This window comes from Dipodomys merriami, unplaced genomic scaffold (assembly GCF_024711535.1).
Source record: "Dipodomys merriami isolate MVZ:Mamm:240054 unplaced genomic scaffold, mDipMer1.0.p SCAF_1, whole genome shotgun sequence".
Classification (NCBI taxonomy): Eukaryota; Metazoa; Chordata; class Mammalia; order Rodentia; family Heteromyidae; genus Dipodomys; species Dipodomys merriami.
The window spans coordinates 68,822,385-68,835,984 of NW_027202270.1; the positions used below are offsets into that span (position 1 = coordinate 68,822,385).

Genomic DNA, 13,600 nt, shown 5'->3' on the forward strand with positions numbered 1-13,600 from the left:
AAGTAGCAACTTTAGAAAGCCTCTGTAAAATTTACAGACATATATAGATTATCGATAGATAGATAGATAGATAGATAGATAGATAGATAGATAGATAGATAGATAGATAGATAGATAGATAGATGTATTCTTTTGGGAACTGGCATTTACACTCAGGATCTAAGCAAGCACTCTATCAATTGAGCCATATCTTTTGGTGTTGGTATTTATGCTTGGGATGGCCAGAATTATCATCCCTATAATCCCCCGCCTACAACTGGGAAGACAAACATATACTATCATGTCCAGATATTGGTTGAGATAGAATCTAGGGAATTTTTTGCCCAAACTAGCTTCAAACTAAAATCCTCCAGTTTTCTCCTCCCCAAAACTAGGTTTATAGACTTGAACCACTGTGTCCAGTGAGGATACTTATATTGCTTTTACATAATTGGTTTCTTTATGGTGACCCTTTAAACCCTGCCCTTTCATTTTCTGGTTTTAAGGTAATTTATCACTATCATGCTTTTATGTTTAGCAACTGTTTTAAGTTAAGTGCCCTTACAAGCTGTTTCTTTTCTCAAAGAATGTCATCATGGAGTTGATGATGCATCAGAAATAGTTTGACCAAAGGGCACGATAAAGTTAAGAAAATATTTTCAAATATACTTGACTGTTTTTTCACCTCAATTGCCCATTGAAATTTTACTCTAAGGATAAAACATTATGATAACCAAAGAGAAAAAGTATAGGAATGTGGAAAAGGTAGTTTGGTAAAAGACTTAGACTGTATTCTAACTTTGGTTCTAATAGCCTAATTCTTAATAGGGCTCAGTCAACAACTTAGATGTATTTTTTGTTGTTGGTTTGTTTTACTGATTAACTCCTTAGCATTCACAAAAACTAGGCTCTAAAATATATTGTCTTCGATGCATATATGTTCCAGCCTTCAAATGGAAGATTGATATAAAACATCATTGGTATATCACTTTGTCAGTCCTACCGAGTCTCTAAATTTATATATACACACACGTGCTCATACATAAAGAGATATGTACACATTTATATGTATAATAAATAGGGCACAAATAACAAACATGCACAGTAATAGACATTATACATGTATATATGTTTATTTTACTTAGGAAACTATAAATATATGAAGAAGGGTGAAATTGGACCCATAGTGTTTTTGTTTGTTGTTATTTGTTTGTTTTGAGACAAAGTCTCACCCTACAGTTCAAGCTGGCCTCAAACTGGTGATCCTCCTACTTATATAAATCCCAGCTTCTCCAGTGTTGGGATACTGGCTTGTATCTCCATGTCCAGTGCCATAATGTTGTTTTGATCAGAGTCAGCACTGATACCATTTCCATGGAGGAAAATATATGAAATGTTGTTGAGAGGTGGAGAAAATATCCCATTATATTTGCACATGAAAGGCAACTGTGGAAATGTACGATTCTTCACACTCTAGTGTGATTACAAAAGAGTTGAGATGAAGGTCAGGTGAATAAAATGATCAGAGCTTTTCAGGAAGTGAGGTTTCATCCAGGTTTAAGGAAGATCACTGTGCTGTCCCTCACAGGTAATAGATATTACAATCTGTAGCTAAATACTTGAGGTCTTCCTTCTCATTTACTGATCAGTACATAGTTTTATACTAACACGTGAACTCTAATAATGATATTTTTGAGTGAAAGAAGATGAAAATGGGTGAATTATTGTCAGCAATCATGGTGTGGCAGGTGGAAAAATGACTCTCAAAAGCAGAGGATGAGATCTAAGAATGATGGTTTGAAGCCAGGTCTGTGAGACTATTCTCTCCAGTTAACCACCTAAAAAGCTAGAAGTGGAGTTGTGGCTGAAGTGGTAGAGTATTGCCCTTGAGCAGAAAGCTCATAGGGAGAGTCCAGGCCTTAAGTTCAAGTCCCAGGCACAAAAACAAAACAAAACAAAACAAAAACACATCTATCATCTTATTACCGGAGCCTGTGAACATGTTACTTGCAGGAATAAAGGGTCATTCTGGTTGTGACTGAGTTAAGGATCCAGGCATGGAGAAATCTTCCTGGATTATCCAAGCAAGTCCAGTCTAATGACAAGAATTCTATAAAGTGGAAGACAAGCCTGGTGTTTGTGGCTTATGCCTGAAATCTTATCTACTCAGGAGTCTGAGATCTAAAGGGTCATGGTCTGAAGCCAATCCATACAGAAAACGCTGTAAAAACCATCTCCAAAATAACTAGTAAAACTCTAGTCTGGGGATGTGGTTTAAATGTTGGCATGCCAGCTGAGCAAGCTAGCCAAATAAGTTTGAGGCTGAGTTGAAATCCCAGTACTGGGTGAAGAAAGAATGTAAGATGAGATGGAAGAATGGCAGTGGGAGACCTGAATATCAAAGGGGTTGGAGTGATATAAAGTGAGAATCTGATCCAGCATGGGTAGCTGGGAAGGTGGAGGAAGAGAAATGCTCTGAATAATCTGGAAAGGGCATATGGTGGGTTTTCCCCTAGAACTTCCAGAAATGAATTCAACTGTGCCAACTAATTTTAGTTCAGAGATTGAAAGACCATGATGAGAAATGCCAAGGAGCTTTTCTCCTCTCTTTTTCTTTCCCAGGAACTCACGGAAGATGCAGATATTAAGACAGAAAATACACACTACTTGTTGTCTCCTTTTGATCTGTAAAGTTATCAGAATAAAAGCAATGAGAATAGAGATAAGCTGAGCACATTTCCCAGGATTTAGCTCTACTAGAAATGCTTTGACCCCATGCAGGCCTCTAGTTATAAGATGGCACAATGTATCATAAATGTCTCTAGCTGTGTTTTTCTACCAAGTTCACATTTACAGTACAAATAAGGCCTTCAGTACAAGTCATTTCCAGAGAATTAAGTCCTTGTTCTCAGTGGGTTAAGTTCCTATGAAATAACCTACAGGTGACCCAATTGCATTGACCCCAAATATAGAATTTCAGATCAATAACCTCATTCCTTTGATAATGAAATATAAAACAAAATTGAGTGATTTTTTTCTTTTACTTCCAAGAGTCTTATCAGACAGGGGATCACTATGGCAATTGCAGGTTTTTATGATATTAATGTTTGTATTTGATCCAAAAAACTATTTTAAAAAAGTAAATGCCTTCTGTTCAATTTTCTTGGAGTGTACAATAACTTTCTAACATATAATGAGAATTAAAAGCAATGTAAATAGCACGTTGGTCATTAATTGCTTGTACTTGAAATAACATATCTTTCTCAGATACAAGGAATTCTAGTTGGATATAAAACACCATTTCATCAATTTACCTTTTGACTTTGCTATGAAAATGTAACTCATCTCTCAACTAGGTACTAAATAAAAAGTGTTAAGACTTCGCAACTGACTCATAGGTAGTGAGAGGGAAAAGGGAAATCATGTCATGATACAATGAATGTGGCATTGTTAGGCATGAGGTTTTGTTTACAACACACCAAACAACAGAAACCTAAGTGTTTACACAGATAAGTAATTTAATGTACAGGACTTATTATCCAGATGAAGAAGCTCAGGGTGAACAGACTAAGGACTCAGCCACTTGAGATAGACTCTGGCTCCTCCAAGATGGAAGGGTGAAGAAAGGAGGAAATGTAGCACCAGATGGAACCAGAGTGGACTGACCTATCCAAAATGAAGCCATGAAAGATGTGGAGTTTCTCTTAGAACAGCCACCCAAGGCAGACAGAGTGGCAAAGATAAGAAAGATAAACTAAGAAACTGACTGGACTTTTTCTGTAGGGATGTGAACATCTCTACCTGACATACTCTACTGTGCCATAGGCTGATGAGAGCACTTGTGAAATCCAGTTGGTTACGGCAAGCCCTCCAATAGTGTACAACATTGAGGGCAAAACAGTTATCTATCTAGAAAACATGTTTTTGTCCCTGTGAATTTACTTAACTATTGTATCCCTTATCCTATAAAGCCAAAACCTCATGAGTGGATTTGATTAACTTCTTCCTGCATAGATTCTGTAAGATTTATTATGATATACAATGCAGTCCAGGCTTCCTTTGGGCCTGGTTATACATGTACTTACAATTTTGAGAGAGGTATTTTTTTTTAGCTTAACTTGTATCTAGTGCTCTAGCATGATTTCTACCTTTGATACTGATGACTTTTAGCTGTGTCCTCACATGGAGAGAAGATTTCTCTTAGGCCTCATTCATAAAGTCACTGATTTCATTAAGAATGCTCTGGCTCATGTACCAAATGCCTACCAAAGACACCCCTCTTCCCAATACTATCACCTTGGATATTAGATCTCAACACATGAATTTCTGTAAGACACAATCAAAAAATACCCCTGATATTCCTTGTCTTGAACAGAGAATTAAATCTTTGTCATCAGTGGTTAAGATCCTATGGAATAATCTGTATGTGATAAAGTTGTATTGACCCTCAAATATAGAATTTCAGATCAATAACTTCAGTACTTTGATTATGAAATATAAAACAAAATTGAGTGATTTTGTTACTTCATTGAGTCTTATCAGATGAGATTACTATGGCAATCACAGATATTAATGTTTGTTTTTGGTCCAAAAAACTATTTTTAAAACAAAATACCTTCTGTTCATTCTTTTTGGAATGTGCAATGATAACATTAACACAAGAATGAAGGGAAAACTCTCATTTCTTCTGTTTCATATTACTTTCCTAATACAACTCACCTGGAGAAAAACTGTTATCATCTATACCTCTTATTTTCTCACAGACTTTTTCCTACCAGAATTCTCTCCTACCATGTGAGTTGTCTGTGAAGCCTGCATTTGGCCAAGACTCAATATCAGAATAAGCTGATGGAAAAGCATTCTTGTTTATTCATTCCTCCTTTCTTTTTGCTTCCAATGTATCTGTATTTTCTCACTTCACTTTAGCAGGATGGATAAGTATTCTCATATAAAATATGAAATAGCTGCAGTTTCAGCAAGAGCAAAATGATGAGAAATCTCAATGGAAAACTCTCCCCTTGCTAATTGTAGCAGTAGCAGACACTATTAGTGTTCAATGCTCCATCCAAGTATCTCACCTGTATTTCTCTGATATTTCTAAGAATCCAAAATCTTAATGCTAAGGCCCAACCTTCTTCAAGGTAATATCATATGATCCCTAGAAATATATGAATCTATGGGTGAAATTATACTTGTTTTTTATTGCCTTGGGGAGGATGGCTTCAAGGCACCATACAGAGAATCCCAAAGGAGACTGAATTTCTGTTACCATTATTTTTAAATGACTTTAAGAGATCCTGGAAAGTAAAAACTTTTGCTTCCTTGTAAATGAAAAATATAATCAAAGAGCATATTGAGGGCTGCTCTTCAAATTGGGCTCCCCCAAATTCCTGACACACTAATGAGCACCCTACATACAGCCATGGAAGATCCAACGCCTATATAGAGATTATGTTCATGGAGATTTTTCTCCTTCGGACTTTAATTGAGCTCCAGGCCAATAGGCTTTTTAGTTTTACCTTTTGTTTTTTTCTACTTTCTTTGTCGTTCCTCCTTTTATCACCTTGCTTGCCAGGAAACTTTTTTTCCAAGCTGTCACAATTATAATAAATGTACCCTAAAATGTTAAGATTAGAGGCATCCTTGTAGTTGCTTTTCCAGGGATCCTTCCTAGTAGAAGGATACCAAGCAAGCAAGAAAATTAACTTCTTCTTACTACCTCAAAAATATCATTTTTTTTTCCTGTACATGGAAAAAGTTTTCACTCATTCATTCATCCACTGATTCCTTTCCTTGTACCCAACTATGTATCTATTTTATCATTAGGAAAATGAAAGGAAAAGAAAGAGAAAGGAAGCTTCATAGTGTTGGATAGTTGGATAGTTAGTGACATAACTTACTTACCCTTCATTAAGTTACCCATTAGAAGAAACTTGCCATCACTTAATCTGATATTTATAGTCATCCTTGGTAAATGATAGATATTTTCTAGTGTTGATGAGTGAAGAATGAATGAGCCAACAGAACACAATGCTTCACTTGATGATTTATCACATACTTCCTAAATCACACTATTTCAGATTCTTACTTTTCCTTCTTAAGATCTCTTTGTCCTCATTCTGAAAGAATGGAGTCAGGGACTAAGTGGTTCAAAAGGTAACCCTTTAAAGATTCCATGAGAAGCTACTTTCTCTTGAGAATTTGGTAACTTTTAATAGGGCTTTATCTCCATTCTTTCTAAATAATTCCTTCAAACAAAACCAAAAAAAAAAAAAAACCCCTCAGGTAATATTACAGGGCCAGATACAAAACAGGCCATTTAAAAAAAGACAGATAATGAAACATTCGGAACATTGTTCTCTGTGATTATTATTATCATTCTTATTATCTACTTAATAATTTCATAGTGCCAGCCTTAATGCGCCAGCAGCTCCTTTTGTGAGGTACTTACTGATCGCCTCCACAAACAGCTCAAAGAAACTGTAAGGGAAGAGTGGCTCAGGCAGCTCCCGGAAAAACATCTTCAGTGCTCCAGTGACAACGTGGATGTCCTCCCATTGGCTGTCGTCCAAATTCAGCTTCTCTTCTGGGAAAACACGAGGAGAAATGGAACAACTGGTTTTAATGAAACAATTACAAGACACTAATTATTATGTTAATGTTTGCCTACTATCATCAGCAACCGTTAACAGCCTTCTGTACCTAGAGGTTTGGTGCTGTGCATGGCTTTTTTTTTTTTTTCCTTTTTCCTTAGGAAGGGAACATTTTCAATGGAATACCATCTGTAGGAATGCAGCTAACACAAAACAAGAGACACAAAGAGACAGTGCCATTGACACAGTATGTCAGATACGTTTATTCCCATAATGCATCAGTATGAAAATTAGCATCACGGCTCAACATGATTCAAAGCTATTTGGTTTTGAGGCCGAGGGGCTAAGATTTGCCAATGATGGTCGGCTCAAGGGACCGGCCTAAAGGCCTTGCTGAGCCAACAGGAGACATATGCTAAACATGGTAATAGAAAATGAGTTATTGCTTTACATGAGTTAGCCTTGCTATGTACAAGGGAATAATGGGTAACACTTTTTTTCCTTTTCCTTTTTTTCCCCTGAATATAGAGTCAGCAAGGAATAGAATACCGAGCAAGAAAGGATATTAATTCCTTCTTACTGCCTCAAAAATTTATTTTTTTGTTTTTGTTTTTTAGTTTCATCTCAGTTAGGAAAATGTGCCCAGAAACAATATTAGACAGACCCCTGTTGGTCTACAGTAGGCTATGCAAAGCTGTCAAAAAATGATAGCTCACTGAGGACAAACCCACAAATGCTAACCAACTCTTTACAAACCAGAAATGTTAGCTTGGGAATTCTGACTGAACTGAAACGTAGAAATACTAAAGACAGTATTTGCCAAAAAAGAAAATCTTAATAGAAATAAGGGCTGCTAGGCAATTATCATCTACCTTTTCACCCTTAATATGGAAGTCTGAAATCTTTCTCACACAAGAAATGGAGGCATTTGTATCTGAAAGTGACATCTTTCCAGGCAATTAGCAGGAAACATGACAAAAACGCATTGGTATTGATCCTAAGGATCCTAAGGATTTGTGTTTTTCAACCTGCAACTTGGAAAAGATTTTGGATTCTGGGCTTAAGGAAAATAAAAGCTAATCATTTGAGATGGTCTGTGAGTGAATCAAAAAGCAGAGAAGTCTGACAAGTATTTAACAGGTTATTTGGTCAAGTGGAATTTTGTTTTGTTACTGATGTCTTAAGATAACAACCACATGCCCTCTTAGTGTTAGTTTTATGAATGCCTAGGATCATTTTGCACCAAAAATGTAAGAAAAGCTGAGAACTATCACTGTAGGGATTCTCTGCATGAGCTGTTTTGCTAATCGTATTCATATCCTTTAAAAAATATTAGCCCAAGTCACTATCAAACCTTTTTTTTTTTCCTAATGGACTATTATTTCCGAGGCTGATAAGTGATGTTCCTTCTCAGTAGCATGTTTTGAAAAAACAAAAAAGGTGGGGGAGGAAATGAAGTGGATTTGTTTATTTCAGATGGGCTATTTTCTTCTTTCAATCCTCATTCCTATCTCAATCATAACACAATAATATGATCCACAACAAAATCAGCAGAAGAGACCTTCTTTCTGCCCTGCAATCATTTTTGATTGATTGTATTTCAACAATTAGTCTTTTATTTGGCTACCCACTATTGAAATAGGCCGACAGCATCTTAGCAGGCCAGCTTTAAACAGTCAACTGTTAACAATAGCATCAAAAAGGGAGACCTGATGGGGTTTACTGTCACTTTAAAGAACAGGGTTTCACATTGTTGAAATCTGTCAGATATTTTGAAATGTCCCTCTCACTATGGTGCCACACCCCCTGCGTGCCCTTATAATAAAATTGGTTTTACTCCTGATTAAATCATTTTCTCCCTACCCACTACCATACTTCTCATAATGGACCTGTGCGCTCTACAGCTGGTGTTCTTCCCATGGTACCAATTCTTACTTTATCTTTTAAGCACTTTGCTGCTAAGATCTCATGCAGAGTGCTTATGTTTTGTTAAGAGCTTCATTCTTAGAGAAATAGCTTAACACATGTTCTAAAAATGTTGTACAACTTATTGCTTAAAACACATTTAGAAAATGTATAAGTACTGTAGCTTTGGCACTGAACTTTAAGTGGAAACCTAAACACACATATACATTCAATTGCACACATATAACACACACACACACACACACACACACACACACACACACACACACACGTATTACTACCAAAAAAATTGATCAGAAAAGTCCAACATGAATCCTATTTTGATACATAGGTTAGAAATAGCTGAAGGAAAATGATCATGGGTGGAAAAAGAGAAGAGAATTCAACAACACAATTGTTAACCGCTTAGTCAGAGGAAAATGTCATTAATATTAGTCATTTCCACGTATATCACTAGTTAATTCCAGTGTGTGAAAATGGAATATTTCAATGTATACAAAAGAAAGTTTACCAATTAGTAAATACCATTTCATCATATCCACTTAATGTGTTATATATTGAATTACCAATATGTACTCATGTCACTTAAGCCAGCATTCCCTCAATAGATACATATGAAGTCAACATTTAAAGAAAAAGTACCAGGCACTGGTGGCTCATGTCTGTAATCACAGATAGTCAGGAGGCTGAGATCTGAGGATCGTGGTTCAAAGCCAAACCTAGCAGGAAAGTTGGTGAAACTCCTATCTCCTATTAACTACTAGAAAACCAGAAGTGGCACTGTTGCTCAAAGTGAAAGAGCACTAACTAGCCTTGGGCTGAAGAGCTCAGGGACAGTGCCCAGGCCCAGAGTTTAAGCCCCAAGACTGAAAAAAAAAGAGAAATGAAAAAAATAGTTTTAACCTACAAGACGTAACTCAAATAAACAATAGCATAGGGGTTGGAATTATTATTTTTTGAATAGGATAGTTTATTTTTGTATTAACATTTAAATAACTAGAATTAATATCCCTGGTAACCTGGAAGATACAAAGGCATTTTTAAGACCAATGAGGTTTATTTAAACACATAATTATATGTAAATAATTTGTAATTATATTTAAATTACATATGTAATATGTAATTAAATAATATGTAATTATATTTAAATAATATGTACACACCTTTGTGTAAAGCTAGTCATTCCTAAAGAGGAACTAATCACAACATTGTCCCAATGTTAATGGGCATCATTACAAATACTTTTGCATTATTTAATAAACACTATTTTTTTGCAGCATTGGTGTTTGAACTCAAGGCCTTGCACTTACTAGGTAGACACAATACAACTAAACCATGCTGCTAGCCCTTAGTTTGCTTTAGGGTTTTTGTTGTTTTGTTTGTTTGTTATTTTTCTGGATACTCTTTTGCAGGTTTTGTTTCCCCCAATGTCAACCTCAGATTGTTCTGAATGGCTGGAATTATTGGCTCATACCACCATACCTGGCCAACAAGCATTGATGAACAAGATTATTAGCAGTGATGATATCTTATACTTTTCCCTTTCTAAGATAACACTAATGACACATTATTGGCATTTTATGATGGATAGTTATTAATGGGGGATGTCTTGTACATTCAAGGACACTATAGTAACACAACTGGTCCAACCCACTAGATGCCAGAGGCATTTCCCATTGATGATGATACAAAATAACTCAATACTTCCAAATATCTTCTGGAACTGTAAAATTGCTCCTGTTTGAGAACCACTGAAATAGGATCTGTTGGGGTCTGTACAATTGCTCAATAAATAATGGTTTATAAAGTTCACCTTAACTGGGCAAAGATCCAAAAAATTATACATATACATATTGTTTTCTTTTTTCCCTGTTAGATGAAAATATGACCTATTTTAACTTAAAAGTTTTCTCTCATTTTTTTTTGTGTTTCATCTTTTATTTCCAAGGAAAGTCTGTATATTATAAAAACAATGTTATCCCATTGAGTACAGAGATCATTTTGCAAACTTAACCATTTTCAGCACACATCTGAAAATCTAAAATCAAAATCACCTTGAAAAGCTTCAGTCTTTTACTGTTTCACAAAAATCATGTTATCACATTGTAGTGACAAAAAATTGCTTTAAAGGTTCAAGTAGAAATGAGACCCAATATTTATAACCACAAGTACATTATATCCTATTGGTTGTTTTTAGCAGCAATTAGTATTATACTGAGACTTGGCATTTCTACATGACCTGAATACTAGTAATAAGACACTTAGATTGCTTTAATATCTCCAGTTTTTAACAACTGAAGACATCCAAAATATTTCTTAAACTTGCTGGAAATACTATTTTCCCCAAAATTACATGAATAATCCCTAAAATCAATTCTTGAATGAAGGTTATAAGCAAAAATGATTATCTTAATATGCACTTTTGATTTAGTTATTATTAATTATTGACAGAATTAAAACCATTTACAGAAGAAAATTCACATAAATATATTTGGGGTAGTTTGCAATAAACATTAGTTTGCAATTATAATGCTTAACTGTACTGAGGACTATGATATGTATTTTGCATTTTTTATCTAATCGAATTTTTTCAGTAAGATTATAAGATAGATTCTATTACTATTATAATATCTACTTCACAGATATCAAAAATAAGATAATGTCAGATTAAGTAACTTTTCCCTGGTCGATAATTGATGAAATCAGAATAAGGAGCCATTACATCCCCACTGTATCTGAAACCAATTTACACACATAATCTTGGATGGCAGAAGAAAAGGAAAATGAAAATAAACAATAATTCCAAGTACTAGATTGATTCTTACATCAAAAGTAGGGACTTTTGTATTTTATTCCTAAGTATTCTACTTGAGGCTCTGTATGTTACCTATAAATTGACACCAATTTTAGTAATTACTCATTGATAATAAGTCTGAGATTTGTATATAAATAGATATTTTAAAAATTGATAATAAAAAAGAACTTGCATTAGGGGAAGAGCAGAGATGGAGCAAATTGTTATGTTGTGATACAGTGCAGAGGAAATATGATAGAGTGAAAAAGAGTTATGAGTGAAACATCCCTTCTAGGCCTGGATTTGCCACTAATTCATTGTTTATCTAGTAATATTTTGTGAAGTCATGATATAGAGAATAGTTGTTGGTTTCAGAAGGAAAAACATACCTGGAAACATCTGAGGGCATAATGAAACAAATACCTCAAGATGCCACTTTGATGGGGATGGAAAATGAAAACAAAAAAAAAGGCAAAATACAGTAGAGATGAAGAGATGAAGGCCACAGAAATACAAAGCAAACATTGTAAACCATCTTAGTGGTTTTAGAGAATTTGTCTCAGTGTGATGCAATCTACCATATGAAATCAAATAAATTTTCACAGGTTGAGGTTCAATGCTGGAAGAAAGTCTGGTTGAATTAAAATATCTCATAGTCCTTATAGTGATAATGTGTCTTAAACTCTCCTTGCCTGCTCTTTAAGCTATCTTAAATTGACTTTGGTCATGGCTCTTGGCACATAGCAGAATTGAAGACAGGATAAACTAAAGCATTCAAATACTAATACGACTTTGAGTTCATTTGTACGTGCATATGCATACACATGTACACAGACACACTAAAAATATAAAAACTTAATGTTTACTTTAAACAAAGCTGTCTTGAAATGCTCTTTTATTTTTTTGTAGGTCATAGAGCTTGAACTCTGGGTCTGGGCACTGTCCCTCAGCTCTTCAGCTTAAAGTAAGTGCTCTATCACTTGAGCTTATTGGACATAAGAGTCTCATGGACTTTCCTGGCTGGCTTGGCTTTGAACCTCTATCCCTAGATCTCAGCCTCCCGAGTAGCTAGGATTTCAGGCTTGAGTCACCAGTGCCCAGCGAAATACTCATTCTTAAAGATCCTTAGTGCATTTTTAATTTATAGGTAAAAGGTTACCAATATAATCAAAAATTATATTTCCAAGAAAAAATTGACTATTGCTCCTAAGAAAATTTAGGAACAAAAATTTCTTGAAAATGAAAATTGAAAGCTGGATTTTTGTGAATAATAGATCAATGGGCAGTTTCTAAAGAAAATGAGCATTTTCATATAACAAAAAGGTTGATCACTTTTCAGTTATATATTTATATAATTTATAATTTCTGCCCACACAGATGGGTATGTCCAGAATTTGCAACGTGAGGTGTGATCCTAACTAGCTCACCCTGCTTTAACTGGATGTCAGTTGAAATGTGGCTGTGCATAACTCAAAGTATCTAGAACAAAATACTAACTGAAACAAGAGAAAAAAACTCTGTGTAGTGAAAAATGAATGCTCCCTTAACTTAGAATCATTTTTATGTCATTTTTAAAGCCTCATTCCAATGATTATTTTAATGTATTTTAAAAGAAAGAGGAAAGCACACACCAGCTTTCCCAGGATATGTAGAGAATAAAATAGTTCTAATTTCATTAACAGTAACAAGAATCTATCTACTACATTTCAAACCTCTCAAAAAGGATGTAGTATCTGCTCCCAGTACAGATGACCATTTGGGACCCATATCTAAAAGGCCTGCTGGTACATGAAAGTCACTTCATGAAGGAAAGAGATAGCAGAGGGGCTATCAGTCTAAAAATAATAATATGTTTGGCTATAAAATCAAACTGGAAGATTAGATAGTAAAGTGGATAAAATGACACTCTTTATCTAGAGGGATATAGCTGGTGTTCAGTGCTTACAGGAGTGAATCAAGAGGAAGTTGGTAGAATCATACAATGCACGCATACTTTCCTGTGGTGCTGGTTTCGTGAGAGTTCAATCTGATTTCTGGTAGATTCTTAAACCTGGTGCTTGTATCAAAGCAACACTGTTCTATGTGATCCTGGCTAAAGCTTCTATCTATCTGTGGTACTTAAGCTGTAACTAGTAGGCTACATTGGGGGTGGGACCTTGGAAAAGGCAGCCAGTTGGCTAGTTAATTTGTTTACTTACTTTTAAAAAATAAACATGGAATAAACAGACACTGGATAGCATTCATTGTGACATACATTTTTGTATATATTTTATTATAAAAATACTGTACAGAGGGGTTATAGTTACAT

At 35.1% G+C, this 13,600-nt stretch overlaps 1 protein-coding gene across 1 annotated transcript in view; it reads right to left on the reverse strand.

Annotated features, from left to right (window-relative positions):
- The window catches only part of Arhgap15 (Rho GTPase activating protein 15), a 644,233-nt gene that overhangs the window by 122,373 nt on the left and 508,260 nt on the right, over positions 1 to 13,600 (reverse strand). The window contains exon 12 of the mRNA XM_070023631.1: positions 6,431 to 6,565. Within this exon, the coding sequence (XP_069879732.1) occupies positions 6,431 to 6,565 (135 nt within the window). The remainder of the gene's footprint in view (positions 1 to 6,430; positions 6,566 to 13,600) is intronic.